General features: G+C 44.6%; 1 protein-coding gene and 29 non-coding genes across 34 annotated transcripts in view; 29 read left to right on the top strand and 1 right to left on the bottom strand.

The window, feature by feature from the left end:
• pfkpb (phosphofructokinase, platelet b) overlaps positions 1–27,738 on the bottom strand; it is a 99,050-nt gene that overhangs the window by 60,470 nt on the left and 10,842 nt on the right. For all 5 annotated transcript variants that reach the window (XM_061797587.1, XM_061797588.1, XM_061797583.1 and 2 more), the window contains exons 5-7: positions 26,249–26,414; positions 26,117–26,161; positions 25,473–25,581 (exon numbers count right to left, since the gene is read on the bottom strand). In XM_061797587.1, the coding sequence (XP_061653571.1) occupies positions 25,473–25,581; positions 26,117–26,161; positions 26,249–26,414 (320 nt within the window). The remainder of the gene's footprint in view (positions 1–25,472; positions 25,582–26,116; positions 26,162–26,248; positions 26,415–27,738) is intronic.
• Positions 738–829, top strand: trnar-ccu (transfer RNA arginine (anticodon CCU)). The gene is given in 2 exon segments: positions 738–774; positions 794–829. It is a non-coding gene; the product is annotated as a tRNA-Arg (tRNA).
• trnar-ucu (transfer RNA arginine (anticodon UCU)) lies at positions 965–1,056 on the top strand. The gene is given in 2 exon segments: positions 965–1,001; positions 1,021–1,056. It is a non-coding gene; the product is annotated as a tRNA-Arg (tRNA).
• On the top strand, positions 1,192–1,283 carry trnar-ucu (transfer RNA arginine (anticodon UCU)). Its single transcript is given in 2 exon segments — positions 1,192–1,228; positions 1,248–1,283. It is a non-coding gene; the product is annotated as a tRNA-Arg (tRNA).
• Positions 1,752–1,843, top strand: trnar-ucu (transfer RNA arginine (anticodon UCU)). The gene is given in 2 exon segments: positions 1,752–1,788; positions 1,808–1,843. It is a non-coding gene; the product is annotated as a tRNA-Arg (tRNA).
• trnar-ucu (transfer RNA arginine (anticodon UCU)) lies at positions 1,977–2,068 on the top strand. Its single transcript is given in 2 exon segments — positions 1,977–2,013; positions 2,033–2,068. It is a non-coding gene; the product is annotated as a tRNA-Arg (tRNA).
• On the top strand, positions 2,205–2,296 carry trnar-ucu (transfer RNA arginine (anticodon UCU)). The gene is given in 2 exon segments: positions 2,205–2,241; positions 2,261–2,296. It is a non-coding gene; the product is annotated as a tRNA-Arg (tRNA).
• On the top strand, positions 2,432–2,523 carry trnar-ucu (transfer RNA arginine (anticodon UCU)). Its single transcript is given in 2 exon segments — positions 2,432–2,468; positions 2,488–2,523. It is a non-coding gene; the product is annotated as a tRNA-Arg (tRNA).
• Positions 2,762–2,853, top strand: trnak-uuu (transfer RNA lysine (anticodon UUU)). The gene is given in 2 exon segments: positions 2,762–2,798; positions 2,818–2,853. It is a non-coding gene; the product is annotated as a tRNA-Lys (tRNA).
• Positions 2,987–3,078, top strand: trnar-ucu (transfer RNA arginine (anticodon UCU)). The gene is given in 2 exon segments: positions 2,987–3,023; positions 3,043–3,078. It is a non-coding gene; the product is annotated as a tRNA-Arg (tRNA).
• On the top strand, positions 3,320–3,411 carry trnar-ucu (transfer RNA arginine (anticodon UCU)). The gene is given in 2 exon segments: positions 3,320–3,356; positions 3,376–3,411. It is a non-coding gene; the product is annotated as a tRNA-Arg (tRNA).
• Positions 3,548–3,639, top strand: trnar-ucu (transfer RNA arginine (anticodon UCU)). The gene is given in 2 exon segments: positions 3,548–3,584; positions 3,604–3,639. It is a non-coding gene; the product is annotated as a tRNA-Arg (tRNA).
• Positions 3,874–3,965, top strand: trnar-ucu (transfer RNA arginine (anticodon UCU)). The gene is given in 2 exon segments: positions 3,874–3,910; positions 3,930–3,965. It is a non-coding gene; the product is annotated as a tRNA-Arg (tRNA).
• Positions 4,436–4,527, top strand: trnar-ccu (transfer RNA arginine (anticodon CCU)). The gene is given in 2 exon segments: positions 4,436–4,472; positions 4,492–4,527. It is a non-coding gene; the product is annotated as a tRNA-Arg (tRNA).
• trnar-ucu (transfer RNA arginine (anticodon UCU)) lies at positions 4,664–4,755 on the top strand. Its single transcript is given in 2 exon segments — positions 4,664–4,700; positions 4,720–4,755. It is a non-coding gene; the product is annotated as a tRNA-Arg (tRNA).
• trnar-ucu (transfer RNA arginine (anticodon UCU)) lies at positions 4,990–5,081 on the top strand. Its single transcript is given in 2 exon segments — positions 4,990–5,026; positions 5,046–5,081. It is a non-coding gene; the product is annotated as a tRNA-Arg (tRNA).
• Positions 5,552–5,643, top strand: trnar-ccu (transfer RNA arginine (anticodon CCU)). The gene is given in 2 exon segments: positions 5,552–5,588; positions 5,608–5,643. It is a non-coding gene; the product is annotated as a tRNA-Arg (tRNA).
• On the top strand, positions 5,779–5,870 carry trnar-ucu (transfer RNA arginine (anticodon UCU)). The gene is given in 2 exon segments: positions 5,779–5,815; positions 5,835–5,870. It is a non-coding gene; the product is annotated as a tRNA-Arg (tRNA).
• On the top strand, positions 6,004–6,095 carry trnar-ccu (transfer RNA arginine (anticodon CCU)). The gene is given in 2 exon segments: positions 6,004–6,040; positions 6,060–6,095. It is a non-coding gene; the product is annotated as a tRNA-Arg (tRNA).
• trnar-ccu (transfer RNA arginine (anticodon CCU)) lies at positions 7,126–7,217 on the top strand. The gene is given in 2 exon segments: positions 7,126–7,162; positions 7,182–7,217. It is a non-coding gene; the product is annotated as a tRNA-Arg (tRNA).
• On the top strand, positions 8,636–8,727 carry trnar-ucu (transfer RNA arginine (anticodon UCU)). The gene is given in 2 exon segments: positions 8,636–8,672; positions 8,692–8,727. It is a non-coding gene; the product is annotated as a tRNA-Arg (tRNA).
• Positions 9,196–9,287, top strand: trnar-ucu (transfer RNA arginine (anticodon UCU)). The gene is given in 2 exon segments: positions 9,196–9,232; positions 9,252–9,287. It is a non-coding gene; the product is annotated as a tRNA-Arg (tRNA).
• Positions 9,423–9,514, top strand: trnar-ucu (transfer RNA arginine (anticodon UCU)). The gene is given in 2 exon segments: positions 9,423–9,459; positions 9,479–9,514. It is a non-coding gene; the product is annotated as a tRNA-Arg (tRNA).
• trnar-ucu (transfer RNA arginine (anticodon UCU)) lies at positions 11,240–11,331 on the top strand. The gene is given in 2 exon segments: positions 11,240–11,276; positions 11,296–11,331. It is a non-coding gene; the product is annotated as a tRNA-Arg (tRNA).
• Positions 11,911–12,002, top strand: trnar-ccu (transfer RNA arginine (anticodon CCU)). Its single transcript is given in 2 exon segments — positions 11,911–11,947; positions 11,967–12,002. It is a non-coding gene; the product is annotated as a tRNA-Arg (tRNA).
• On the top strand, positions 13,421–13,512 carry trnar-ucu (transfer RNA arginine (anticodon UCU)). Its single transcript is given in 2 exon segments — positions 13,421–13,457; positions 13,477–13,512. It is a non-coding gene; the product is annotated as a tRNA-Arg (tRNA).
• trnar-ucu (transfer RNA arginine (anticodon UCU)) lies at positions 13,981–14,072 on the top strand. The gene is given in 2 exon segments: positions 13,981–14,017; positions 14,037–14,072. It is a non-coding gene; the product is annotated as a tRNA-Arg (tRNA).
• Positions 14,208–14,299, top strand: trnar-ucu (transfer RNA arginine (anticodon UCU)). The gene is given in 2 exon segments: positions 14,208–14,244; positions 14,264–14,299. It is a non-coding gene; the product is annotated as a tRNA-Arg (tRNA).
• trnar-ucu (transfer RNA arginine (anticodon UCU)) lies at positions 16,025–16,116 on the top strand. The gene is given in 2 exon segments: positions 16,025–16,061; positions 16,081–16,116. It is a non-coding gene; the product is annotated as a tRNA-Arg (tRNA).
• Positions 18,275–18,366, top strand: trnar-ucu (transfer RNA arginine (anticodon UCU)). Its single transcript is given in 2 exon segments — positions 18,275–18,311; positions 18,331–18,366. It is a non-coding gene; the product is annotated as a tRNA-Arg (tRNA).

The raw sequence follows: 27,738 nt of genomic DNA, 5'->3' as shown, positions 1-27,738 counted from the left end.
TGGTAATGTTTTAGGCTCCGGTATAATTTTAGGATTAATAAATTAGGGTAAAATTCAAAAAATCCCCTCAAAAGGCTTTGTGGCGCAATGGACAGGCTTTTTGGCCCCCGTTAAACTTGGTAAACTTTTAGGTTCGGTAAGTTAGGGTAACACTTCAAAACTTGCCACTAATTGCTCTGTGGCGCAATGGACAGTGTGTTGGACTTCTACGATTGTCAAGATGAGGCAATTCAAAGGTTGTGGGTTCGAGTCCCACCAGAGTCGTGTTTTAACTGAATAGTTGTTTGAGCATGATGCCTTGCTCCCAATCAGGTGCCTTGGTAATCAGGTTCCTTGGTAATGTTTTAGGCTATGGTATAATTTTAGGATTACTAAATTAGGGTACAATTCAAAAAATGCCCTCAAAAGGCTCTGTGGCGCAATGGACAGCGCATTGGACTTCTATGATTGTCAAGATGAGGCAATTGGAAGGTTGTGGGTTGGAGTCCCACCAGAGTTGTGTTTTAACTGAATAGTTATTTGAGCATGATTCCTTGCTCCCACTCAGGGGCTTCCTTTCCTTGGGAAGCTTTCAGGCTCCCATTCTTGGTGTACTTTTAGGTTTGGTAAGTTTGGGTAACATTCCCAAAATGACCAAAAAAGTCTTTGTGGCGCAATGGACTGGCTTTTAGGCTCCCGTTCTTGGAAAACTTTTAGGTTTTGAAAGTTAGGGTAACATTACAAAAACCATTCCTAAAGGCTCTGTGGTGCAATGGACAGCGCATTGGACTCCTAAACTTGTCAAGATGACGCAATTCAAAGGTTGTGGGTTCGAGTCCCACCAGAGTCGTGTTTTAACTGAATAGTTGTTTGAGCATGATGCCTTGCTCCCAATCAGGTGCTACCGTTCCTTGGTAAAGTTTTAGGCTCCGGTATAATTTTAGGATTACTAAATTAGGGTACAATTCAAAAAATCTCCTCAAAAGGCTCTGTGGCGCAATGGACAGCGCATTGGACTTCTATGATTGTCAAGGTGAGGCAATTCAAAGGTTGTGGGTTCGAGTCCCACCAGAGTCGTGTTTTAACTGAATAGTTGTTTGAGCATGATGCCTTGCTCCCAATCAGGTGCTACCGTTCCTTGGTAATGTTTTAGGCTCTGGTATAATTTTAGAATTACTAAATTAGGGTACAATTCAAAAAATTTCATCAAAAGGCTCTGTGGCGCAATGGAAAGCGCATTGGACTTCTATGATTCTCAAGATGAGGCAATTCAAAGGTTGTGGGTTCGAGTCCCACCAGAGTTGTGTTTTAACTGAATAGTTATTTGAGCATGATACCTTGCTCCCAATCAGGTGCTTCCGTTCCTTGGTAATGTTTTAGGCTCCGGTATAATTTTAGGATTAATAAATTAGGGTAAAATTCAAAAAATCCCCTCAAAAGGCTTTGTGGCGCAATGGACAGGCTTTTTGGCCACCGTTAAACTTGGTAAACTTTTAGGTTCGGTAAGTTAGGGTAACACTCCAAAATTTGCCACTAAATGCTCTGTGGCGCAATGGACAGCGCATTGGACTTCTATGATTGTCAAGATGAGGCAATTGGAAGGTTGTGGGTTCGAGTCCCACCAGAGTTGTGTTTTAACTGAATAGTTATTTGAGCATGATTCCTTGCTCCCACTCAGGGGCTTCCTTTCCTTGGGAAGCTTTCAGGCTCCCATTCTTGGTGTAGTTTTAGGTTTGGTAAGTTTGGGTAACATTCCCAAAATGACCAAAACAGGCTTTGTGGCGCAATGGACAGCGCATTGGACTTCTATGATTGTCAAGATGAGGCAATTCAAAGGTTGTGGGTTCGAGTCCCACCAGAGTCGTGTTTTAACTGAATAGTTGTTTGAGCATGATGCCTTGCTCCCAATCAGGTGCTACCGTTCCTTGGTAATGTTTTAGGCTCTATAATTTTAGGATTACTAAATTAGGGTACAATTATAAAAAATGCCATCAAAAGGCTCTGTGGCGCAATGGAAAGCGCATTGGATTTCTATGATTGTCAAGATGAGGCAATTCAAAGGTTGTGGGTTCAAGTCCCACCAGAGTTGTGTTTTAACTGAATAGTTGTTTGAGCATGATGCCTTGCTCCCAATCAGGTGCTACCGTTCCTTGGTAATGTTTTAGGCTCCGGTATAATTTTAGGATTACTAAATTAGGGTACAATTCAAAAAGTGCCCTCAAAAAGGCTCTGTGGCGCAATGGACAGCGCATTGGACTTCTATGATTGTCAAGATGAGGCAATTCAAAGGTTGTGGGTTCGAGTCCCACCAGAGTTGTGTTTTAACTGAATAGTTGTTTGAGCATGATGCCTTGCTACCAATCAGGTGCTACCGTTCCTTGGTAATGTTTTAGGCTCCGGTATAATTTTAGGATTACTAAATTAGGGTACAATTCAAAAAATGCCCTCAAAAGGCTCTGTGGCGCAATGGACAGCGCATTGGACTTCTATGATTGTCAAGATGAGGCAATTGGAAGGTTGTGGGTTCGAGTCCCACCAGAGTTGTGTTTTAACTGAATAGTTATTTGAGCATGATTCCTTGCTCCCACTCAGGGGCTTCCTTTCCTTGGGAAGCTTTCAGGCTCCCATTCTTGGTGTAGTTTTAGGTTTGGTAAGTTTGGGTAACATTCCCAAAATGACCAAAAAAGGCTTTGTGGCGCAATGGACTGGCTTTTAGGCTCCCGTTCTTGGAAAACTTTTAGGTTTGGTAAGTTAGGGTAACATTACAAAAACCATTCCTAAAGGCTCTGTGGCGAAATGGACAGCGCATTGGACTTTTATGATTGTCAAGATGAGGCAATTCAAAGGTTGTGGGTTCGAGTCCCACCAGAGTCGTGTTTTAACTGAATAGTTGTTTGAGCATGATGCCTTGCTCCCAATCAGGTGCTACCGTTCCTTGGTAATGTTTTAGGCTCTATAATTTTAGGATTACTAAATTAGGGTACAATTATAAAAAATGCCATCAAAAGGCTCTGTGGCGCAATGGAAAGCGCATTGGATTTCTATGATTGTCAAGATGAGGCAATTCAAAGGTTGTGGGTTCAAGTCCCACCAGAGTTGTGTTTTAACTGAATAGTTATTTGAGCATGATTCCTTGCTCCCACTCAGGTGGTTCCTTTCCTTGGGAAGCTTTCAGGCTCCCATTCTTGGTGTACTTTTAGGTTTGGTAAGTTTGGGTAACATTCCCAAAATGACCAAAAAAGGCTTTGTGGCGCAATGGACAGGCTTTTTGGCCCCCGTTAAACTTGGTAAACTTTTAGGTTCGGTAAGTTAGGGTAACCTTCCAAAACTTGCCACTAAAGGCTCTGTGGCGCAATGGACAGCGCATTGGACTTCTACGATTGTCAAGATGAGGCAATTCAAAGGTTGTGGGTTCGAGTCCCACCAGAGTTGTGTTTTAACTGAATAGTTGTTTGAGCATGATGCCTTGCTCCCAATCAGGTGCTACCGTTCCTTGGTAATGTTTTAGGCTCCGGTATAATTTTAGGATTACTAAATTAGGGTACAATTCAAAAAATGCCCTCGAAAAGGCTCTGTGGCGCAATGGACAGCGCATTGGACTTCTATGATTGTCAAGATGAGGCAATTCAAAGGCTGTGGGTTCGAGTCCCACCAGAGTTGTGTTTTAACTGAATAGTTATTTGAGCATGATACCTTGCTCCCAATCAGGTGCTTCCGTTCCTTGGTAATGTTTTAGGCTCCGGTATAATTTTAGGATTAATAAATTAGGGTAAAATTCAAAAAATCCCCACAAAAGGCTTTGTGGCGCAATGGACAGGCTTTTTGGCCCCCGTTAAACTTGGTAAACTTTTAGGTTCGGTAAGTTAGGGTAACACTCCAAAACTTGCCACTAAATGCTCTGTGGTGCAATGGACAGCGCGTTGGACTTCTACGATTGTCAAGATGAGGCAATTCAAAGGTTGTGGGTTCGAGTCCCACCAGAGTCGTGTTTTAACTGAATAGTTGTTTGAGCATGATGCCTTGCTCCCAATCAGGTGCCTTGGTAATCAGGTTCCTTGGGAATGTTTTAGGCTGTATAATTTTAGCATTACTAAATTAGGGTACAATTCAAAAAATGCCCTCAAAAGGCTCTGTGGCGCAATGGAAAGCGCATTGGACTTCTATGATTGTCAAGATGAGGCAATTCAAAGGTTGTGGGTTCAAGTCCAACCAGAGTTGTGTTTTAACTGAATAGTTATTTGAGCATGATTCCTTGCTCCCACTCAGGGGCTTCCTTTCCTTGGGAAGCTTTCAGGCTCCCATTCTTGGTGTACTTTTAGGTTTGGTAAGTTTGGGTAACATTCCCAAAATGACCAAAAAAGTATTTGTGGCGCAATGGACTGGCTTTTAGGCTCCCGTTCTTGGAAAACTTTTAGGTTTTGAAAGTTAGGGTAACATTACAAAAACCATTCCTAAAGGCTCTGTGGCGCAATGGACAGCGCATTGGACTCCTAAACTTGTCAAGATGACGCAATTCAAAGGTTGTGGGTTCGAGTCCCACTAGAGTTGTGTTTTAACTGAATAGTTGTTTGAGCATGATGCCTTCCTCCCAATCAGGTGCTACCGTTCCTTGGTAATGTTTTAGGCTCCGGTATAATTTTAGGATTACTAAATTAGGGTACAATTCAAAAAATGCCCTCAAAAAGACTCTGTGGCGCAATGGACAGCGCATTGGACTTCTATGATTGTCAAGATGAGGCAATTCAAAGGCTGTGGGTTCGAGTCCCACCAGAGTTGTGTTTTAACTGAATAGTTATTTGAGCATGATACCTTGCTCCCAATCAGGTGCTTCCGTTCCTTGGTAATGTTTTAGGCTCCGGTATAATTTTAGGATTAATAAATTAGGGTAAAATTCAAAAAATCCCCACAAAAGGCTTTGTGGCGCAATGGACAGGCTTTTTGGCCCCCGTTAAACTTGGTAAACTTTTAGGTTCGGTAAGTTAGGGTAACACTCCAAAACTTGCCACTAAATGCTCTGTGGTGCAATGGACAGCGCGTTGGACTTCTACGATTGTCAAGATGAGGCAATTCAAAGGTTGTGGGTTCGAGTCCCACCAGAGTCGTGTTGTAACTGAATAGTTGTTTGAGCATGATGCCTTGCTCCCAATCAGGTGCCTTGGTAATCAGGTTCCTTGGTAATGTTTTAGGCTGTATAATTTTAGCATTACTAAATTAGGGTACAATTCAAAAAATGCCCTCAAAAGGCTCTGTGGCGCAATGGAAAGTGCATTGGACTTCTATGATTGTCAAGATGAGGCAATTCAAAGGTTGTGGGTTCAAGTCCAACCAGAGTTGTGTTTTAACTGAATAGTTATTTGAGCATGATTCCTTGCTCCCACTCAGGGGCTTCCTTTCCTTGGGAAGCTTTCAGGCTCCCGTTCTTGGTGTACTTTTAGGTTCGGTAAGTTAGGGTAACATTCCAAAACTTGCCACTAAAGGCTTTGTGGCGCAATGGACTGGCTTTTAGGCTCCCTTACTTGGAAAACTTTTAGGTTTGGTAAGTTTGGGTAACATTACAAAAAATGTTCAGAAAGGCTCTGTGGCGCAATGGACAGCGCATTGGACTCCTAAACTTGTCAAGATGAGGCAATTCAAAGGTTGTGGGTTCGAGTCCCACCAGAGTCGTGTTTTAACTGAATAGTTGTTTGAGCATGATGCCTTGCTCCCAATCAGGTGCTACCGTTCCTTGGTAAAGTTTTAGGCTCCGGTATAATTTTAGGATTACTAAATTAGGGTACAATTCGAAAAATGCCCTCAAAAGGCTCTGTGGCGCAATGAACAGCGCATTGGACTTCTATGATTGTCAAGATGAGGCAATTCAAAAGTTGTGGGTTCGAGTCCCACCAGAGTCGTGTTTTAACTGAATAGTTGTTTGAGCATGATGCCTTGCTCCCAATCAGGTGCTACCGTTCCTTGGTAGTTTTAGGCTCTGGTATAATTTTAGGATTACTAAATTAGGGTACAATTCAAAAAATGCCCTCAAAAGGCTCTGTGGCGCAATGGACAGCGCATTGGACTCCTACAGTCCTCAAGATGAGGCAATTCAAAGGTTGTGGGGTCGAGTCCCACCAGAGTTGTGATTTAACTGAATAGTTGTTTGAGCATGATTCCTTGCTCCCACTCAGGGGTGTCCTTTCCTTGGGAAGCTTTCAGGATCCTTCTTGGTGGACTTTTAGGTTTGATAAGTTTGGGTAAAATTACCAAAACTGTACCTGTGGCGCAATGGACAGTGCATTGGATTTCAAAGCTTGTCAAGATGATGCAATTCAAATCTTGTGGGTTCGATTCCCACCAGAGTCAGCTTTAAACTGAATAGTGTTTTGAGCATGATCCCTGACTTGCACTCAGGGGCTACCATTCCTTGGGAAGCTTTCAGGCTCCAATTCTTGGTTTACGTTTGGTAAGTTTTGGTAACATTCCAAAAATGACCAAAAAAGGCTCTGTGGCGCAATGGACAGCGCATTGGACTCCAAATCTTGTCAATATGAGGCAATTCAAAGGATGTTGGTATGATTCCCACCAGAGTAAACTATTAAATGAATAGTTACTTGAGCATGGTTCCTTGCTCCCACTGAGGGGCTCCCTTTCCTTGGGAAGCTTTCAGGATCCCATTCTTGGTGTAGTTTTAGATTTGGTAACATTCCCAAAATGACCAAAAAAGGCTATGCGGCACAATGGACTTCTCCGCTTATCAAGATGAGGCAATTCAAAGCTTGTGGGATCGAGTCCCACCAGAGTCGGCTTTTAACTGAATAGTTATTAGAGCATGATGCCTTGCTCGCACTCATGGACGACCATTCCTTGGGAATCTTTCAGGCTCTAATTCTTGGTTTAGGTTTGGTAAGTTTGGGTAATGTTCACAAAATATCCACTCAAGTCTCGGTGGCGCAATGGACAGCTCATTGGACTTCAAAGCTTGTCAAGATGAGGCAATTCAAAGGTTGTGGCTTTGAGTCCCACCAGAGTAATGTTTTAACTGAATAGTTATTTGAGCATGATTCCTTGCTCCCACGCAGGCGCGACCATCTCTTGGTCACCTTTGAGGCTCCCATTCGTGTGCTTTTAGGTTTGGTAAGTTATGGTAACATTCCAAACTGGATACCTAAAGGCTCTGTGGCGCAATGGACAGCGCATTGGACTCCTAAACTTGTCAATCTGAGGCAATTCAAAGGTTGTGGGTTTGAGTCCCACCAGAGTTGTCTTTTAACTGAATAGTTATTTGAGCATAATGCGTTCCTCCAACTCAGGGGCGACCATTCCTTGGGAAGCTTTTAGGCTCCCATTATTGGTGTATTTAGGTTTGGTAAGTTTGGGTAAAACTCCCAAAATGACCACAAAAGGCTTTGTGGCGCAATGGACAGGCTTTTCGGCTCTTCTTGGTAAACTTTTACATTTGGTAAGTTACGGTAACATTTCAAAAATTTTCACTAAAGGCTCTGTGGCGCAATGGACAGGTGCATTGGACTTTTAAGCTTGTCAAGATGAGGCAATTCAAAGGTTGTGGGTTCAACTCCCACCAGAGTTGTGTTTTAACTGAATAGTTATTTGAGCATGATTCCTTGCTCCCACTCAGGGGTTTCCTTTCCTTGGGAAGCTTTCAGGCTCCCATTCTTGGTGTACTTTTAGGTTTGGTAAGTTTGGGTAACATTCCCAAAATGACCAAAAAAGGCTTTGTGGCGCAATGGACAGGCTTTTAGGCTCCATTCTTGGTAAACTTTTAGGTTTGGTAAGTTAGGGTAACATTCCAAAAGTGATACCTAAAGGCTCTGTGGCGCAATGGACAGCGCATTGGACTCCTAAACTTGTCAATATGATGCAATTCAAAGGTTGTGGGTTTGAGTCCTACCACACTTAGCTTTTAACTGAATAGTTATTTGAGCATGATTCCTGCCTCCCACGCAGGCGCTTCCATTTCTTGGTGTACTTTTAGGTTTGGTAAGTTTGGGTAACATTCCCAAAATGACAAAAAAAAGGCTTTGTGCCGCAATCGACAGGCTTTTCAGTTCCCGTTCACCTTGGGAAACTTTTAGGTTTTGGTAAGTTTGGGTAACATTCCCAAAATGACAAAAAAGGCTTTGTGGCCCAATGGACAGGCTTTTCGGTTCCCGTTCACCTTGGTAAACTTTTAGGTTTTGAAAAGTTTGGGTAAGCTATTGCCTAAAGGCTCTGTGGTGCAATGGACTTCTAAGCTTGTCAAGATGAGGCAATTCGAAGGTTGTGGGTTTGAGTCCCACCAGAGTCTTCTTTTAACTGAATAGTTATTTGAGCATGATGCCTTGCTCCAACTCAGGGGCAATCATTCCTTGGGAAGCTTTCAGCCTCCCATTGGTGTACTTTTAGGTTTGGAAAGTGTGGGTATCACTCCCAAAATGACCACAAAAGGCTTTGTGGCGCAACTGAATAGTTCTTTGAGCATGATGTCGTACTCCCACTCAGGGCTACCATTCCTTGGGAAGCTTTCAGGCTCCCATTCTTGGTGCATTTAGGTTTGGTAAGTTTGGGTAACATTCCCAAAATGACCAAAAAAGGCTTTGTGGCGCAATGGACAGGCTTTTTGGCCCCCGTTAAACTTTTAGGTTCGGTAAGTTAGGGTAACATTCCAAATCTTGACACTAAAGGCTCTGTGGTGCAATGGACAGCGCATTGGACTTCTACGATTGTCAAGATGAGGCAATTCAAAGGTTGTGGGTTCGAAACCCACCAGAGTCGTGTTTTAACTGAATAGTTATTTGAGCATGATACCTTGCTCCCAATCAGGTGCTTCCGTTCCTTGGTAATGTTTTAGGCTCCGGTATAATTTTAGGATTAATAAATTAGGGTAAAATTCAAAAAATCCTCTCAAAAGGCTCTGTGGTGCAATGGACAGCGCATTGGAGTTCTATGATTGTCAAGCTGAGGCAATGCAAAGGTTGTGGGTTCGAGTCCCAACAGAGTTGTGTTTTAACTGAATAGTTATTTGAGCATGATTCCTTGCTCCCACTCAGGGGCTTCCTTTCCTTGGGAAGCTTTCGGGCTCCCATTCTTGGTGTACTTTTAGGTTTGGTAAGTTTGGGTAACATTCCCAAAATGACCAAAAAAGGCTTTGTGGCGCAATGGACAGGCTTGTTGGCCCCTGTTGAACTTGGTAAACTTTTAGGTTCGGTAAGTTAGGGTAACATTCAAAAACTTGGCACTAAAGGCTCTGTGGTGCAATGGACAGCGCATTGGACTTCTACGATTGTCAAGATGAGGCAATTCAAAGGTTGTGGGTTCGAAACCCACCAGAGTCGTGTTTTAACTGAATAGTTATTTGAGCATGATACCTTGCTCCCAATCAGGTGCTTCCGTTCCTTGGTAATGTTTTAGGCTCCGGTATAATTTTAGGATTAATAAATTAGGGTAAAATTCAAAAAATCCTCTCAAAAGGCTCTGTGGTGCAATGGACAGCGCATTGGACTTCTACGATTGTCAAGATGAGGCAATTCAAAGGTTGTGGGTTCGAGTCCCACCAGAGTCGTGTTTTAACTGAATCGTTGTTTGAGCATGATGCCTTGCTCCCACTCAGGGCCTACCTTTCCTTGGTAAGCTTTCAGGATCCTTTTCTGGGTGTAGTTTTAGGTTTGGTAAGTTTTGGTAACATTCCCAAAATGACCACAAAAGGCTATGTGGCGCAATGGACAGCGCATGGGACATCTCAGCTTATCAAGATGAGGCAATTCAAAGCTTGTGGGTTTGAGTCCCACTGGAGTCAGCTTTTAACTGAATAGTTATTTGAGCATGACGCCTTGCTCGCAGTCATGGACGACCATTCCTTTGGAATCTTTCACTCTAATTCTTGGTTTAGGTTTGGTAAGTTTGGGTAATGTTCACAAAATATCCACTCAGGTCTCGGTGGCGCAATGGACAGCGCGTTGGACTTCAAAGCTTGTCAAGATGAGGCAATTCAAAGGTTGTGGCTTTGAGTCCCACCAGAGTCATGTTTTAACTGAATAGTTATTTGAGCATGATTCCTTGCTCCCACGCAGGCGTGACCATCTCTTGGTCACCTTTGAGGCTCCCATTCTTGGTGTGCTTTTAGGTTTGGTAAGTTATGGTAACATTCCAAAGCCGATACCTAAAGGCTCTGTGGTGCAATGATTGGACTCCTAAACTTGTCAGTCTGAGGCAATTCAAAGGTTGTGGGTTTGAGTCCCACCAGAGTCGTCTTTTAACTGAATAGTTATTTGAGCATGATGCGTTGCTCCAACTCAGGGGCGACCATTCCTTGGGAAGCTTTCAGGCTCCCATTATTGGTGTATTTAGGTTTGGTAAGTTTGGGTAACACTCCCAAAATGACCACAAAAGGCTTTGTGGCGCAATTTGAGCTTTTCGGCTCGCTTGGTAAACTTTTACATTTGGTAAATTACGGTAACATTCCAAAAATTATCACTAAAGGCTCTGTGGTGCAATGGTCGGCGCATTGGATTTTTAAGCTTGTCAAGATGAGGCAATTCAAATGTTGTGGGTTCAAGTCCCACCAGAGTTGTGTTTTAACTGAATAGTTATTTGAGCATGATTCCTTGCTCCCACTCAGGGGCAACCATTCCTTGGGAAGCTTTCAGGCTCCCATTGGTGTACTTTTAGGTTTGGTAAGTGTGGGTATCACTCCCAAAATGACCACAAAAGTCTTTGTGGTGCAACTGAATAGTTATTTGAGCATGATGCCTTGCTCCCACTCAGGGCTACCATTCTTTGGGAAGCTTTCAGGCTCCCATTCTTGGTGTACTTTTAGGTTTGGTAAGTTTGGGTAACATTCCCAAAATGACCAAAAAAGGCTTTGTGGCGCAATGGACAGGCTTTTCGGTTCCCGTTCATTGGTAAACTTGTAGGATTGATGAGTTTGTGTAACATTCCCAAAACAACCACTAAAGGCTCTGTGGTGCAATGGACAGCGCATTGGACTTCTAAGTTTGTCAAGATGAGGCAATGCAAAGGTTGTGGGTTCGAGTCCCAACAGAGTTGTGTTTTAACTGAATAGTTATTTGAGCATGATTCCTTGCTCCCACTCAGGGGCTTTCTTTCCTTGGGAAGCTTTCGGGCTCCCATTCTTGGTGTACTTTTAGGTTTGGTAAGTTTGGGTAACATTCCCAAAATGACCCAAAAAGGCTTTGTGGCGCAATGGACAGGCTTGTTGGCCCCCGTTAAACTTGGTAAACTTTTAGGTTCGGTAAGTTAGGGTAACATTCAAAAACTTGGCACTAAAGGCTCTGTGGCGCAATGGACAGCGCATTGGACTTCTACGATTGTCAAGATGAGGCAATTCAAAGGTTGTGGGTTCGAGTCCCACCAGAGTCGTGTTTTAACTGAATCGTTGTTTGAGCATGGTTCCTTGCTCCCACTGAGGGGCTCCCTTTCCTTGGGAAGCTTTCAGGATCCCATTCTTGGTGTAGTTTTAGATTTGGTAACATTCCCAAAATGACCAAAAAAGGCTATGCGGCACAATGGACTTCTCCGCTTATCAAGATGAGGCAATTCAAAGCTTGTGGGATCGAGTCCCACCAGAGTCGGCTTTTAACTGAATAGTTATTAGAGCATGATGCCTTGCTCGCACTCATGGACGACCATTCCTTGGGAATCTTTCAGGCTCTAATTCTTGGTTTAGGTTTGGTAAGTTTGGGTAATGTTCACAAAATATCCACTCAAGTCTCGGTGGCGCAATGGACAGCTCATTGGACTTCAAAGCTTGTCAAGATGAGGCAATTCAAAGGTTGTGGCTTTGAGTCCCACCAGAGTAATGTTTTAACTGAATAGTTATTTGAGCATGATTCCTTGCTCCCACGCAGGCGCGACCATCTCTTGGTCACCTTTGAGGCTCCCATTCGTGTGCTTTTAGGTTTGGTAAGTTATGGTAACATTCCAAACTGGATACCTAAAGGCTCTGTGGCGCAATGGACAGCGCATTGGACTCCTAAACTTGTCAATCTGAGGCAATTCAAAGGTTGTGGGTTTGAGTCCCACCAGAGGTGTCTTTTAACTGAATAGTTATTTGAGCATAATGCGTTCCTCCAACTCAGGGGCGACCATTCCTTGGGAAGCTTTTAGGCTCCCATTATTGGTGTATTTAGGTTTGGTAAGTTTGGGTAAAACTCCCAAAATGACCACAAAAGGCTTTGTGGCGCAATGGACAGGCTTTTCGGCTCTTCTTGGTAAACTTTTACATTTGGTAAGTTACGGTAACATTTCAAAAATTTTCACTAAAGGCTCTGTGGCGCAATGGACAGGTGCATTGGACTTTTAAGCTTGTCAAGATGAGGCAATTCAAAGGTTGTGGGTTCAACTCCCACCAGAGTTGTGTTTTAACTGAATAGTTATTTGAGCATGATTCCTTGCTCCCACTCAGGGGTTTCCTTTCCTTGGGAAGCTTTCAGGCTCCCATTCTTGGTGTACTTTTAGGTTTGGTAAGTTTGGGTAACATTCCCAAAATGACCAAAAAAGGCTTTGTGGCGCAATGGACAGGCTTTTAGGCTCCATTCTTGGTAAACTTTTAGGTTTGGTAAGTTAGGGTAACATTCCAAAAGTGATACCTAAAGGCTCTGTGGCGCAATGGACAGCGCATTGGACTCCTAAACTTGTCAATATGATGCAATTCAAAGGTTGTGGGTTTGAGTCCTACCACACTTAGCTTTTAACTGAATAGTTATTTGAGCATGATTCCTGCCTCCCACGCAGGCGCTTCCATTTCTTGGTGTACTTTTAGGTTTGGTAAGTTTGGGTAACATTCCCAAAATGACAAAAAAAAGGCTTTGTGCCGCAATCGACAGGCTTTTCAGTTCCCGTTCACCTTGGGAAACTTTTAGGTTTTGGTAAGTTTGGGTAACATTCCCAAAATGACAAAAAAGGCTTTGTGGCCCAATGGACAGGCTTTTCGGTTCCCGTTCACCTTGGTAAACTTTTAGGTTTTGAAAAGTTTGGGTAAGCTATTGCCTAAAGGCTCTGTGGTGCAATGGACTTCTAAGCTTGTCAAGATGAGGCAATTCGAAGGTTGTGGGTTTGAGTCCCACCAGAGTCTTCTTTTAACTGAATAGTTATTTGAGCATGATGCCTTGCTCCAACTCAGGGGCAATCATTCCTTGGGAAGCTTTCAGCCTCCCATTGGTGTACTTTTAGGTTTGGAAAGTGTGGGTATCACTCCCAAAATGACCACAAAAGGCTTTGTGGCGCAACTGAATAGTTCTTTGAGCATGATGTCGTACTCCCACTCAGGGCTACCATTCCTTGGGAAGCTTTCAGGCTCCCATTCTTGGTGCATTTAGGTTTGGTAAGTTTGGGTAACATTCCCAAAATGACCAAAAAAGGCTTTGTGGCGCAATGGACAGGCTTTTTGGCCCCCGTTAAACTTTTAGGTTCGGTAAGTTAGGGTAACATTCCAAATCTTGACACTAAAGGCTCTGTGGTGCAATGGACAGCGCATTGGACTTCTACGATTGTCAAGATGAGGCAATTCAAAGGTTGTGGGTTCGAAACCCACCAGAGTCGTGTTTTAACTGAATAGTTATTTGAGCATGATACCTTGCTCCCAATCAGGTGCTTCCGTTCCTTGGTAATGTTTTAGGCTCCGGTATAATTTTAGGATTAATAAATTAGGGTAAAATTCAAAAAATCCTCTCAAAAGGCTCTGTGGTGCAATGGACAGCGCATTGGAGTTCTATGATTGTCAAGCTGAGGCAATGCAAAGGTTGTGGGTTCGAGTCCCAACAGAGTTGTGTTTTAACTGAATAGTTATTTGAGCATGATTCCTTGCTCCCACTCAGGGGCTTCCTTTCCTTGGGAAGCTTTCGGGCTCCCATTCTTGGTGTACTTTTAGGTTTGGTAAGTTTGGGTAACATTCCCAAAATGACCAAAAAAGGCTTTGTGGCGCAATGGACAGGCTTGTTGGCCCCTGTTGAACTTGGTAAACTTTTAGGTTCGGTAAGTTAGGGTAACATTCAAAAACTTGGCACTAAAGGCTCTGTGGTGCAATGGACAGCGCATTGGACTTCTACGATTGTCAAGATGAGGCAATTCAAAGGTTGTGGGTTCGAAACCCACCAGAGTCGTGTTTTAACTGAATAGTTATTTGAGCATGATACCTTGCTCCCAATCAGGTGCTTCCGTTCCTTGGTAATGTTTTAGGCTCCGGTATAATTTTAGGATTAATAAATTAGGGTAAAATTCAAAAAATCCTCTCAAAAGGCTCTGTGGTGCAATGGACAGCGCATTGGACTTCTACGATTGTCAAGATGAGGCAATTCAAAGGTTGTGGGTTCGAGTCCCACCAGAGTCGTGTTTTAACTGAATCGTTGTTTGAGCATGATGCCTTGCTCCCACTCAGGGCCTACCTTTCCTTGGTAAGCTTTCAGGATCCTTTTCTGGGTGTAGTTTTAGGTTTGGTAAGTTTTGGTAACATTCCCAAAATGACCACAAAAGGCTATGTGGCGCAATGGACAGCGCATGGGACATCTCAGCTTATCAAGATGAGGCAATTCAAAGCTTGTGGGTTTGAGTCCCACTGGAGTCAGCTTTTAACTGAATAGTTATTTGAGCATGACGCCTTGCTCGCAGTCATGGACGACCATTCCTTTGGAATCTTTCACTCTAATTCTTGGTTTAGGTTTGGTAAGTTTGGGTAATGTTCACAAAATATCCACTCAGGTCTCGGTGGCGCAATGGACAGCGCGTTGGACTTCAAAGCTTGTCAAGATGAGGCAATTCAAAGGTTGTGGCTTTGAGTCCCACCAGAGTCATGTTTTAACTGAATAGTTATTTGAGCATGATTCCTTGCTCCCACGCAGGCGTGACCATCTCTTGGTCACCTTTGAGGCTCCCATTCTTGGTGTGCTTTTAGGTTTGGTAAGTTATGGTAACATTCCAAAGCCGATACCTAAAGGCTCTGTGGTGCAATGATTGGACTCCTAAACTTGTCAGTCTGAGGCAATTCAAAGGTTGTGGGTTTGAGTCCCACCAGAGTCGTCTTTTAACTGAATAGTTATTTGAGCATGATGCGTTGCTCCAACTCAGGGGCGACCATTCCTTGGGAAGCTTTCAGGCTCCCATTATTGGTGTATTTAGGTTTGGTAAGTTTGGGTAACACTCCCAAAATGACCACAAAAGGCTTTGTGGCGCAATTTGAGCTTTTCGGCTCGCTTGGTAAACTTTTACATTTGGTAAATTACGGTAACATTCCAAAAATTATCACTAAAGGCTCTGTGGTGCAATGGTCGGCGCATTGGATTTTTAAGCTTGTCAAGATGAGGCAATTCAAATGTTGTGGGTTCAAGTCCCACCAGAGTTGTGTTTTAACTGAATAGTTATTTGAGCATGATTCCTTGCTCCCACTCAGGGGCAACCATTCCTTGGGAAGCTTTCAGGCTCCCATTGGTGTACTTTTAGGTTTGGTAAGTGTGGGTATCACTCCCAAAATGACCACAAAAGTCTTTGTGGTGCAACTGAATAGTTATTTGAGCATGATGCCTTGCTCCCACTCAGGGCTACCATTCTTTGGGAAGCTTTCAGGCTCCCATTCTTGGTGTACTTTTAGGTTTGGTAAGTTTGGGTAACATTCCCAAAATGACCAAAAAAGGCTTTGTGGCGCAATGGACAGGCTTTTCGGTTCCCGTTCATTGGTAAACTTGTAGGATTGATGAGTTTGTGTAACATTCCCAAAACAACCACTAAAGGCTCTGTGGTGCAATGGACAGCGCATTGGACTTCTAAGTTTGTCAAGATGAGGCAATGCAAAGGTTGTGGGTTCGAGTCCCAACAGAGTTGTGTTTTAACTGAATAGTTATTTGAGCATGATTCCTTGCTCCCACTCAGGGGCTTTCTTTCCTTGGGAAGCTTTCGGGCTCCCATTCTTGGTGTACTTTTAGGTTTGGTAAGTTTGGGTAACATTCCCAAAATGACCCAAAAAGGCTTTGTGGCGCAATGGACAGGCTTGTTGGCCCCCGTTAAACTTGGTAAACTTTTAGGTTCGGTAAGTTAGGGTAACATTCAAAAACTTGGCACTAAAGGCTCTGTGGCGCAATGGACAGCGCATTGGACTTCTACGATTGTCAAGATGAGGCAATTCAAAGGTTGTGGGTTCGAGTCCCACCAGAGTCGTGTTTTAACTGAATCGTTGTTTGAGCATGATGCCTTGCTCCCACTCAGGGCCTACCTTTCCTTGGTAAGCTTTCAGGATCCTTTTCTGGGTGTAGTTTTAGGTTTGGTAAGTTTTAGTAACATTCCCAAAATGACCACAAAAGGCTATGTGGCGCAATGGACAGCGCATGGGACATCTCAGCTTATCAAGATGAGGCAATTCAAAGCTTGTGGGTTTGAGTCCCACTGGAGTCAGCTTTTAACTGAATAGTTATTTGAGCATGACGCCTTGCTCGCAGTCATGGACGACCATTCCTTTGGAATCTTTCACTCTAATTCTTGGTTTAGGTTTGGTAAGTTTGGGTAATGTTCACAAAATATCCACTCAGGTCTCGGTGGCGCAATGGACAGCGCGTTGGACTTCAAAGCTTGTCAAGATGAGGCAATTCAAAGGTTGTGGCTTTGAGTCCCACCAGAGTCATGTTTTAACTGAATAGTTATTTGAGCATGATTCCTTGCTCCCACGCAGGCGTGACCATCTCTTGGTCACCTTTGAGGCTCCCATTCTTGGTGTGCTTTTAGGTTTGGTAAGTTATGGTAACATTCCAAAGCCGATACCTAAAGGCTCTGTGGTGCAATGATTGGACTCCTAAACTTGTCAGTCTGAGGCAATTCAAAGGTTGTGGGTTTGAGTCCCACCAGAGTCGTCTTTTAACTGAATAGTTATTTGAGCATGATGCGTTGCTCCAACTCAGGGGCGACCATTCCTTGGGAAGCTTTCAGGCTCCCATTATTGGTGTATTTAGGTTTGGTAAGTTTGGGTAACACTCCCAAAATGACCACAAAAGGCTTTGTGGCGCAATGGACAGGCTTTTCGGCTCGCTTGGTAAACTTTTACATTTGGTAAATTACGGTAACATTCCAAAAATTATCACTAAAGGCTCTGTGGTGCAATGGTCGGCGCATTGGATTTTTAAGCTTGTCAAGATGAGGCAATTCAAATGTTGTGGGTTCAAGTCCCACCAGAGTTGTGTTTTAACTGAATAGTTATTTGAGCATGATTCCTTGCTCCCACTCAGGGGCAACCATTCCTTGGGAAGCTTTCAGGCTCCCATTGGTGTACTTTTAGGTTTGGTAAGTGTGGGTATCACTCCCAAAATGACCACAAAAGTCTTTGTGGCGCAACTGAATAGTTCTTTGAGCATGATGCCTTGCTCCCACTCAGGGCTACCATTCTTTGGGAACCTTTCAGGCTCCAATTCTTGGTGTACTTTTAGGATTGATGAGTTTGGGTAACATTCCCAAAACAACCACTAAAGGCTCTGTGGTGCAAAGGACAGCGCATTGGACTTCTAAGTTTGTCAAGATGAGGCAATTCAAAGGTGGTGGGTTCAAATCCCACCAGTGTCACATTTCAACTGAATAGTTATTTGAGCATGATGCCTTTCTCCCACTCAGGGCTACCATTCTTTGGGAAGCTTTCAGGCTCCCATTCTTGGTGTACTTTTAGGTTTGGAAAGTTTGGGTAACATTCCAAAACTGATACCGAAAGGCTCTGTGGCGCAATGGACAGCGTATTGGACTCCTAAACTTGTCAATATGATGCAATTCAAAGGATGTGGGTACGAGTCCTACCACAGTGAGCTTTGAACTGAATAGTTACTTGAGCATGATTCCTTCCTCCCACTCTTGGGCTACCTTTCTTCGGGAAGCTTTCAGGCTCCCATTCTTGGTGTACTTTTAGGTTTGGTAAGTTTGGGTAACATTCCCAAAATGACCAAAAAAGGCTTTGCGGCGGAATGGAAAGGCTTTTCGGTTCCCGTTCATTGGTAAACTTTTAGGTTTTGGTCAGTTTGGGTAACGTTCCTAAAGCATTGGACTTCTAAGCTTGTCAAGATGAGGCAATTTAAAGGTTGTGGGTTCGAGTCCCACCAGAGTTGTGTTTTAACTGAATAGTTATTTGAGCATGATTCCTTACTCCCACGCAGGCGCTACCATTTCTTGGTAAGCTTTGAGTCTCCCATTCTTGGTGTACTTTTAGATTTGGTAAGTTTGGGTAACATTCCCAAAATGACCAAAAAAGGCTTTGTGGCGCAATGGACAGGCTTTTCGGTTCCCGTTCATTGGTAAACTTTTAGGATTGATGAGTTTGGGTAACATTCCCAAAACAACCACTAAAGGCTCTGTGGTGCAATGGACAGCGCATTGGACTTCTAAGTTTGTCAAGATGAGGCAATTCAAAGGTGGTGGGTTCAAATCCCACCAGTGTCACATTTTAACTGAATAGTTATTTGAGCATGATGCCTTTCTCCCACTCAGGGCTACCATTCTTTGGGAAGCTTTCAGGCTCCCATTCTTGGTGTACTTTTAGGTTTGGAAAGTTTGGGTAACAATCCCAAAATGACCAAACAAGGCTTTGTGGCGCAATGGACAGGCTTTTCGGCTCGTTCTTGGTAAACTTTTAGGTTTGGTGAGTTTGGGTAACATTCCCAAAATAACCACTAAAGGCTCTGTGGCGCAATGGACAGCGCATTGGCCTTCTAAGTTTGTCAAGATGAGGCAATTCAAAGGTTGTGGGTCCCAGAGTCAGCTTTTAACTGAATAGTTATTTGAGCATGATCCCTTGCTCGCACTCATGGGCTACCATTTCTTGGGAAGCTTTCAGGCTCCCATTATTAGTGTACTTTTAGGTTTGGTAAGTTTGGGTAACAGTCCCAAAATGACCACAAAAGGCTTTGTGGCGCAATGGATAGGCTTTTAGACTCCCGTTCACAGGGATGATACCTTGCTCCCACTCAGGGGTTACCATTCCTTGGGAAGGTTTCAGGCTCCCATTCTTGGTGTACTTTTAGGTTTGGTAAGTTTGGGAAACATTTAGAAAATGACCAAACAAGGCTGTGTGGCGCAATGGACAGGCTTTTAGGCTCCAGGTCTTGGTAAACTTTTAGGTTTGTTAAGTTAGGGTAAAATTCCATAAACAATCCCTAAAGGCTCTGTGGTGCAATAGACAGCTGGATGAAAATACGGACACTGTTACATCCTATATCAGTTTCTGTGAAGATGTGTGTGTACCAACAAAATCATTTTGCACATTCATCAACAACAAGCCGTGGTTCACTGCTAAACTTAAGCAGCTTCGCCAAGCTAAGGAGGATGCATATCAGAGCGGGGATAGGGCCCTGTATAATCGACCTAGAAACCAGCTGACTAAAGAAATTAACATTGCAAAGAGGAACTATGCAGCAAAGTTGGAAAAACAGTTTAGCGCTTACGACTCTAAATCAGTCTGGCATGCATTCCAATCGACGATCCCCCCAAGCTGAGAACAATAGCACACTAGCCAACGACTTGAATACCTTCTACTGCAGATTTGAAAAGGACAGTTTCACACCCCACACCCACCCGGCCGCACCCCCGACCAAAATCACACCTCTGACTTCTGCGTTAACCATCCATGAACAGGATGTGAGACGCATCTTCAAACAACAAAAGATTAACAAAGCGGCAGGCCCAGACCATGTGTCCCCGTCCTGCCACAAAGTCTGCTCGGACCAGCTCGCGCCAGTCTTCACTCAGATCTTCAATAGATCTCTGGAATTGTGTGACGTACCATGCTGTTTCAAACGCTCCACCATCATTCCAGTCCCCAAGAAACCTGCAATCTCGGGTCTAAATGACTACAGGCCTGTCGCTTTGACATCTGTGGTCATGAAGTCCTTTGAACGTCTCGTGCTGGACCACCTCAAGAGTGTCACAGGACCCCCTGCAGTTTGTCACAGGACCCCCTGCAGTTTGCCTACCAAGCGAACAGGTCTGCGGATGATGCAGTCAACATGGAACTGCACTTCATCCTAGAACACCTCGACAGTGCAGGGACCTACGCGAGGATCCTGTTCGTGGACTTCAGCTCAGCGTTCAACACCATCATCCCTGAACTCCTTTCATCCAAGCTTTTCCAGCTCAGCGTCTCACCTACCATCTGCCAGTGGATTTATAGCTTTCTGACGGGCAGGACACAGCAGGTGAGGCTGGGGGAGGCCACCTCATCCAGACGCAGCATCAGCAATGGGTTGCCCCAAGGTTGTGTCCTCTCGCCGCTGTTCTTCTCTCTCTACATGAACGACTACACCTCAGCGCACCCGACTGTCAAACTCCTGACGTTTGCAGATGACACCACTGTCATCGGCCTCATCAAGGACGGTGACGAGTCTGCATATCGACAGGAAGCGGAGCGGCTGGAGCTGTAGTGCGGCCGACACAACCTGGAGCTGAACACGCTCAAGACTGTAGAGATGATCGTGGACTTCAGGAGGCATCCTTCGCCACAGCTGCCCCTCACGTTGTCCAGCTGCCTTGTGTCTACCGTCGAAACCTTCAAGTTCCTGGGAATTATAGTTTTTCAGGACCTGAAGTGGGCGACCAACATCAACTCCGTCCTCAAAAAGGCCCAGCAGAGGATGTACTTCCTGCGGCTTCTGAGAAAGCACGGCCTGCCACCGGAGCTGCTGAGACAGTTCTACACAGCGGTCATTGAATCAGTCCTGTGTTCTTCCATCACAGTCTGGTTTGGTGCTGCTACAAAAAAGGACAAACTCCGACTGCAACGGACAATCAAAACTGCTGAAAGGATTGTCGGTACCCCCCTACCCACCATTGAGGACTTGCACGCTGCCAGAACTAAGACAAGAGCGTGCAAAATCCTCTCGGACCCTCTGCACCCCGGTCTTCCAGCTTCTTCCCTCAGGTAGGCGCTACCGATCAATGCAAACTAGAACTAGCAGACATTCCAACAGCTTCTTCCCTCTTGCGATCAACTTCTTAAACACCTAACCTACAATTTCATTACAACATGCTGGCAATTTTTGACTTGAGTTTGTTGTCACATTTCTGTGGGGCCAATTATGTGTTACTCGTGAACTCACTGTAGTTGTCTCGCCATGCTGCAGTATTTGCATATACTGGCCACTCATGCCAGAGTAGCATCTGCTCCATTTGCACACTGATTGAGGAGTATCTGCAACATTTGCACAACCAAGTCCCAGACTATCGCACTACTCGTCACTTTAAACCGCATACACTCCTTGAAGTCTCGGCGCCCTTTGCACAATGGTCATTGCACCGGACTATTGCAATATTAGTCATTCGAACTGCTCTAAGTGCTAGAGGACTCTGCATCTTTTTGTACAATTGTCAAAAAATAAATAAAAAAATGTACCGGCATTACCAGATAACTAGCAACCCTTTACTGCTCAGTGACTGTTTTTTTTTTTGTTTTTTTGTCAATGTCTTTCTGTCTCCAAAGTGTTCTGTAAATTGACTGTCTGTTGTCGTACTAGAGCGGCTACAACTACCGTAGACAAAGTCCTTGTGTGTTTTTGGACATACTTGGCAAATAAAGATGATTCTGATTCTGAAGATGAGGCAATTGAATCAAGCGAATCAAAATTTGTGGGTTTGAGTCCTACCACTCACCTTTTAACTGAACAATGATTTGAGCATGATGGCTGTCCCACCGAGATGTTCCATGGTAGAACTTTAGATTTGGTAAGTTAGAGTAACATTCCAAAAATGGCCCAAAAGGCTCTGTGGCGCAATGGACACTGCATTGGACTTCTAAGCTTGTCAAGCTGAGGCAATTCAAAGGTTCTGGGTTAGAGTCCCCCCAGAGTCAGCTTTTAACTGAATAGTTATTTGAGCATGATGCCTTGCTCCCACTCTGGTGCTACCATTCCTTGGTCAGGTTTTTGGCTCCGGTATACTTTTATACGAGTCTGCGTATCAACAGGAAGTGGAGCGGCTGGAGCTGTGGTGCGGCTGACACAACCTGGAGCTGAACACGCTCAAGACTGTAGAGATGATGGTGGACTTCAGGAGGAATCCTTCGCCACAGCTGCCTCTCACGCTGTCCAGCTGCCTTGTGTCAACCGTCGAGACCTTCAAGTTCCTGGGAATTACAGTCTCTCGGGACCTGAAGTGGGCGATCAACATCAACTCCGTCCTCAAAAAGGCCCAGCAGAGGATGTACTTCCTGCAGCTTCTGAGGAAGCACGGCCTGCCACAGGAGCTGCTGAGGAAGTTCTACACAGCGGTCATCGAATCAGTCCTGTGTTCTTCCATCACAGTCTGGTTTGGTGCTGCTACAAAAAAGGACAAACTCCGACTGCAACAGACAATCAAAACTGCTGAAAAGATTGTTGGTACCCCCCTACCTACCCTTGAGGACTTGCACGCTGCTAGAACTCAGAGCATGCAAAATCCTCTCAGACCCTCTACATCCCGGTCAACAGCTCTTTCAGCTCCTTCCCTTGGGTAGGCGCTACCGATCAATGCAAATTAGAACTAGCAGACATTCCAACAGCTTCTTCCCTCTTGCCATCAACTTCTTAAACAGCTAACCTACAATTCCATTGCAAGATGCTGCCAATTTTTTTGTCTTGAGTTTGTTGTCACATTTCTGTCGGGCTAATTATATATTACTTGTGCACTCACTGTAGTAGTCTCGCTACGCTGCACCATTTGCATATCTGTTGTTGACCAATACTGGCCACTCATGCCAGAGTAGCATCTGCTCCATTTGCACACTGATTGAGGAGTATCTGCAACATTTGCACATTGTCCCAGATTACCGCGCTACTAGTCACTTTAAACTGCATACACCCAGCGCCCTTTGCACAGGACTATTGTTTTATTACTCATTCAAACTTCTCTAAGTCCTAGAGGACTCTGCATCTTTTTGCACAATTGTCAAAAAAAATAAAATAAATTGTACCGGCATTACCAGATAACTAGTAACCCTTTATTGGTCAGTGACTGTTTATCTCAATGTCTTCATGTCTCAAAAGTGTTCTCTGTCAATTGACTGTCTGTTGTCGTACTAGAGTGGCTCCAACTATCCATCCATCCATCCATTTTCTGAGCCGCTTCTCCTCACTCGGGTCGCGGGCGTGCTGGAGCCTATCCCAGCTATCATCGGGCAGGAGGCGGGGTACACCCTGAACTGGTTGCCAGCCAATCGCAGGGCACATACAAACAAACAACCATTCGCACTCACATTCACACCTACGGGCAATTTAGAGTCTCCAATTAATGCATGTTTTTGGGATGTGGGAGGAAACCGGAGTGCCTGGAGAAAACCCAAGCAGGCACAGGGAGAAGATGCAAACTCCACACAGGTGGGGCCGGGGATTGAACCCCGGTCCTCAGAACTGTGAGTCTGACACTCTAACCAGTTGGCTACCGTGTCAACTCCACCTCTGACTACCGGAGACAAATTCCTTGTGTGTTTTTTGGACATACTTTGCATATAAAGATGACTGATTCCATGGTAAATGTTTAATTTTGGTAAGTTTGCGTAACATTCCCCAAAAGACAGGTAAAGGCTCTGTGTTGCAATGGACAGCACATTGGACTTCTAAGTTTGTTGAGATGAAGCAATTTAAAGGCTGTTGGTTCAAGTTCCACCAGTATGAACCTTTAACTGAATAGTTATTTTATCATGCCTTGGTCCCAGCTGGTAGAACTTTTAGGTTTGGTAAGTTAGGGTAACATTCCCAAAAAGAAGTAAAACCTCTGTGGTGAAATGGACAACACATTGGGCTTTGCAGTTTGTCAAGATGATCCAGTTGAAGGTTGTGGGTTCAAGTTCCACCTTTGTCAACTTTTAACCGAATAGTTATTTGAGCATGATCCCTTTGTCCCACTGAAAGGGGATCCATGGTAGAACGTTTAGGTAGTTCGGGTGACATTCTCAGGGAAACAGGTAAATGCTCTGTGGCAAAATGGACGGAGCACTGGAGTTCTGAGTTTGTCAGGATGAGGCAATTCAAAGACTGTGGTTTTAAGTCCCACCAGTGACATTTTGACTTAATAGTTATTTAAGCATGATACCTTTGTCTCATCGAAAGATTACAGTAAAGGCAGATGAAGTTTGGTAAATTAGGGTAACATTGCCAACAAGACAACAAAAGGTTTTGTGATGCAATGGACAGTGCACAGGACTTCTAAGTTTGTCAAAATGAGGTAATTCAGAGGTGGTGGGTTCATGTCTCACCAGAGTCAACTTTCAACTGAATAGTTATTTGAGCATGATAACTTCGTCCCACCAAAACCAAACTGATGCACAGTCGCTAGCTGGTTTTCCAGCCTCTCTGCATTTTTCTTGGCGGTTTCGTCATCTGGTTCCAGGCCTCCTTGGTGGCTCAGGTGGTTGAAAAAGAGTGTAATGAACTTCTGGAATAGTGAAGGAATTCAAAGTTTGTCCCACCAGAGTCACTCTGTTTATGCACCATCTTTTGAAATAAAACAGAACATTTCACAAAGTGTGCGTGAAAGGTAATCTACGCACAGCAACAAGTGCTTGAGCACGATGTTTGCGTGAGAGGTACTACAATGTATGCTCACATTCTCCATAAGATTGTTCTTGCCGCCGCTCTATTTTTCAAATGTTTTTTTTTTCTGTGTGTAAGTCACACTCCCCTAGCAGGGGAGCTAGCTCAAGTGGTAGAGGGCTTGCTTTGCATGCAAGAGGTAGTGGGATTGATGCCAATGTGGTTCTGCTAGCACTGATACTTCCAGGCTGTGTTTTCCTAACTTATTTTTCACTGTATGTAAAGTACCCTCGCCAACGTAGGGAGTTAGCTTAATTGGTGGAATCCTCACTTTGCATGTGAGAGGTTGTGGCATCAATACCCCCAGTCTCCAAATGGTTGTTCTTGCTAAGAGCATTGTTACCTTTTTCCAGCATGTGATTTGTCCAACTTTTTCTCTGTGCGTAAAGTATACTGCACTCACCTTCCCCATGCAATTGTCCTTGCCTGACATAGAGCAGTGATAGCTTTTTTTCACAGTGCGTAATGTAACCTTCTCACGGAGAGAAATTAGCTCATGGTAGAACGTGCAGCTCGCATGCAAGATACCCACATTCTCCATTAGTTCTTGCGAGTCCTCTTTTCTGTTTACTGCTCCATCGGTAAGGTAATGTCTGCTTCAGAAAGCGGGGTTAGCTCAAGAGTACAGCACTGGCTTCATATGTGAGAAGCAGTGGGGTCCATTCCCACATAGTGGAATAGATGCCCACATTCTCCATATGGTTGTTATTGCCTGGCAGCTACTTTTTTTTCCATTTGTTTTCCTCCAAGTGTAAAAAGATTTTTTTTTTTTCCAAAAGGGCAGCTAGCTCAAGTGGTAGAGTGCTTGCTTTATATGTGAGCAGTGGTGGGATCAAAGTTGTAGAGCGCTTAGGGGTGCCCACAATTTCCATGTGGTTGTTCTTGTTTCACAAAGATGACATTCAGATGGAAAACTTTCAGTAAAAAAGATCATGTTGACTGAAAGGAGAATTAACTCAGGTGGTACTTGTGCATGCCTGTGTGCGTTACCTCAGACAGCTTCTGGCACATGTTGTCCTCCCAGCCGTCTTCAGGAGGCATTTCTGGAAAAAACACCCAGTCTGCTCCGCATGCCAGAGCACTGACCAACGCCAAGTACCTACACACACACCACATGATTGTTTTATATTTGACAGTATACTGTATGTCCTATATAGGCGGCACGGTGGATGACTGATGAGCACATCCGTCACACAGTTCTGAGGTTCCAGGTTCAAATCGGGCCTCGCCTGTGTGGAGTTTGCATGTTCTCCCCTTGCCTGCGTGGGTTTTGTCCAGGTACTATGGTTTCCTCCCACATCCCAAAAACATGCACGGTAGATTAATTGAAGACTCTTAAATTGCTCGTAGGTGTAAATGTGAGTGTGAACGGTTGTTTGTTCATATGTGCCCTGCGATTGGCTGGCGACCAGTTCACAGTGTACCCCGCCTGCAGCCCGCAATTAGCTGGGATAGGCTCCAGCATACCCACGACCATTGTAAGCATACGTAGTGTAGAAAATGGATGGATGTTACTTGATAGTGGTGCTATTAAAAGGTGGATTAAGTCCGGCAAGTCTCCACTGAAGGCACCTAATGCACAGCCCGAGACTAGGTTAGGTTAGGTCATGTTATTGTGTGTGTGGAACACGTACCCACAGTGGCGACCCATCACCTCCAGCACAAACGTCCTCTGGTGGCTAAATTGAAGTCAAAAGTCAAACACAAAGTCAATCAAACGACACGAAAACGAGCACAAAAGCATCCCAATGTGCTTGCGAGTGCACCTCTGAGCGGTGGTCATGATGGCGTCCACCACCTCGATGATGCGGTGCAGGGCTGAGTCGGTCCCGATGGTCATGTCGGTGCCACAGAAGTCGTTGTCGATGGAGCCCACCATGCCCACGATGTGTAGAGCCGAGTTGTTGCGCGCCGCCTCCTCACTGATCGCGCCTGACGCAGCAACAACATCACAACTTCATTTCACAGGCCTGTGTGGGTCGGTGCCCGCATTCTCCATGTGGTTGTTCTTGTCGCTCAGAACACTCAGGAACATATTTTCCCACTCGCTTTATTTAACCTTTACCACTTTTTAACTCTGTGAAAGACAACAGTTTATTTAAAGTGGGATGGAGGCCCACATTCTCGGTGTGGTTGTTCCTGTCCTTCACACAAATGACAATGAGGTCATCCACTTTTTCACTGTAAAGCCATATGCCATATGAAAACTTTTCCCCACTTTCCCTGTCACTTTCAGCACACTTCTTTCTCGTCTTTTTGTTTTTTGCATTTGAGTCGCCTTTTGCTTGTAACTTTTCTAGTGCTCGGTTAGCATGCGAGAGGTAATGGTGGCGGTCCTGTCACTTTTTTAACTTTTCTACATGTGTTGGAGGTCTAGTGGAATGCAGCCCTATGGGGGGCACAAGTCAGTGCAAACTGTAGGCCGGTCCCAACCCCGGATAAATGCAGAGGGTTGAGTCAGGAAGGGCATCCGGCTTAAAACTTTGCCAAACAAATATGAGCGTTCATCCAAAGGATTCCATACCGGATCGGTCGTGGCCCGGGTTAACAACGTCCACCACCGGCGCCGTCAACCTGCAGGGCGCCGTTGGAAATTCAGCGACTGTGGGTCGAAGTCAAAGGAAGAGGTGGAAAGCGAGTTTTTCGGCAGAAAGAGAAGAGGAAAGCACAAAGCCTAGAACGGAATGTGGGGACTTTGAATGTTGGGACTATGACAGGAAAATCCCGGGAGTTGGTTGACATGATGATTAGGAGAAAGGTTGATATATTGTGTGTCCAGGAGACCAAGTGGAAAGGCAGTAAGGCGAGAAGTTTAGGGGCAGGGTTTAAACCATTTCTCTTCCCATCTACCATGGTGTAGATGGGAAGAGAAATGGAGTCGGGGTTATTTTAAAAGAAGAGTTAGCAAAGAATGTCTTGGGGGTGAAAAGAGTATCAGATCGAGGGATGAGGCTGAAACTTGAAATTGAGGGTGTTATGTGTAATGTGATTAGTGGCTATGCCCCACAGGTAGGATGTGACCTAGAGGTGAAAGAGAAATTCTGGAAGGAGCTAGACGAAGTAGTTCTGAGCGTCCCAGACAGAGAGAGAGTCGTAATTGGTGCAGATTGTAAAGGTCATGTTGGTGAAGGTAATAGGAGTAATGAAGAAGTGATGGGTAAGTACGGCATCCAGGAAAGGAACTTGGAGGGACAGATGGTGGTAGACTTTGCAACAAGGATGCAAATGGCTGTAGTGAACACTTTTTTCCAGAAGA

This window comes from Phyllopteryx taeniolatus, chromosome 14, assembly GCF_024500385.1.
Source record: "Phyllopteryx taeniolatus isolate TA_2022b chromosome 14, UOR_Ptae_1.2, whole genome shotgun sequence".
NCBI classification, from domain to species: Eukaryota; Metazoa; Chordata; class Actinopteri; order Syngnathiformes; family Syngnathidae; genus Phyllopteryx; species Phyllopteryx taeniolatus.
The sequence above is the reverse complement of the archived record's forward strand: the minus strand, read 5'-3'. Positions and strand labels throughout refer to the sequence as shown.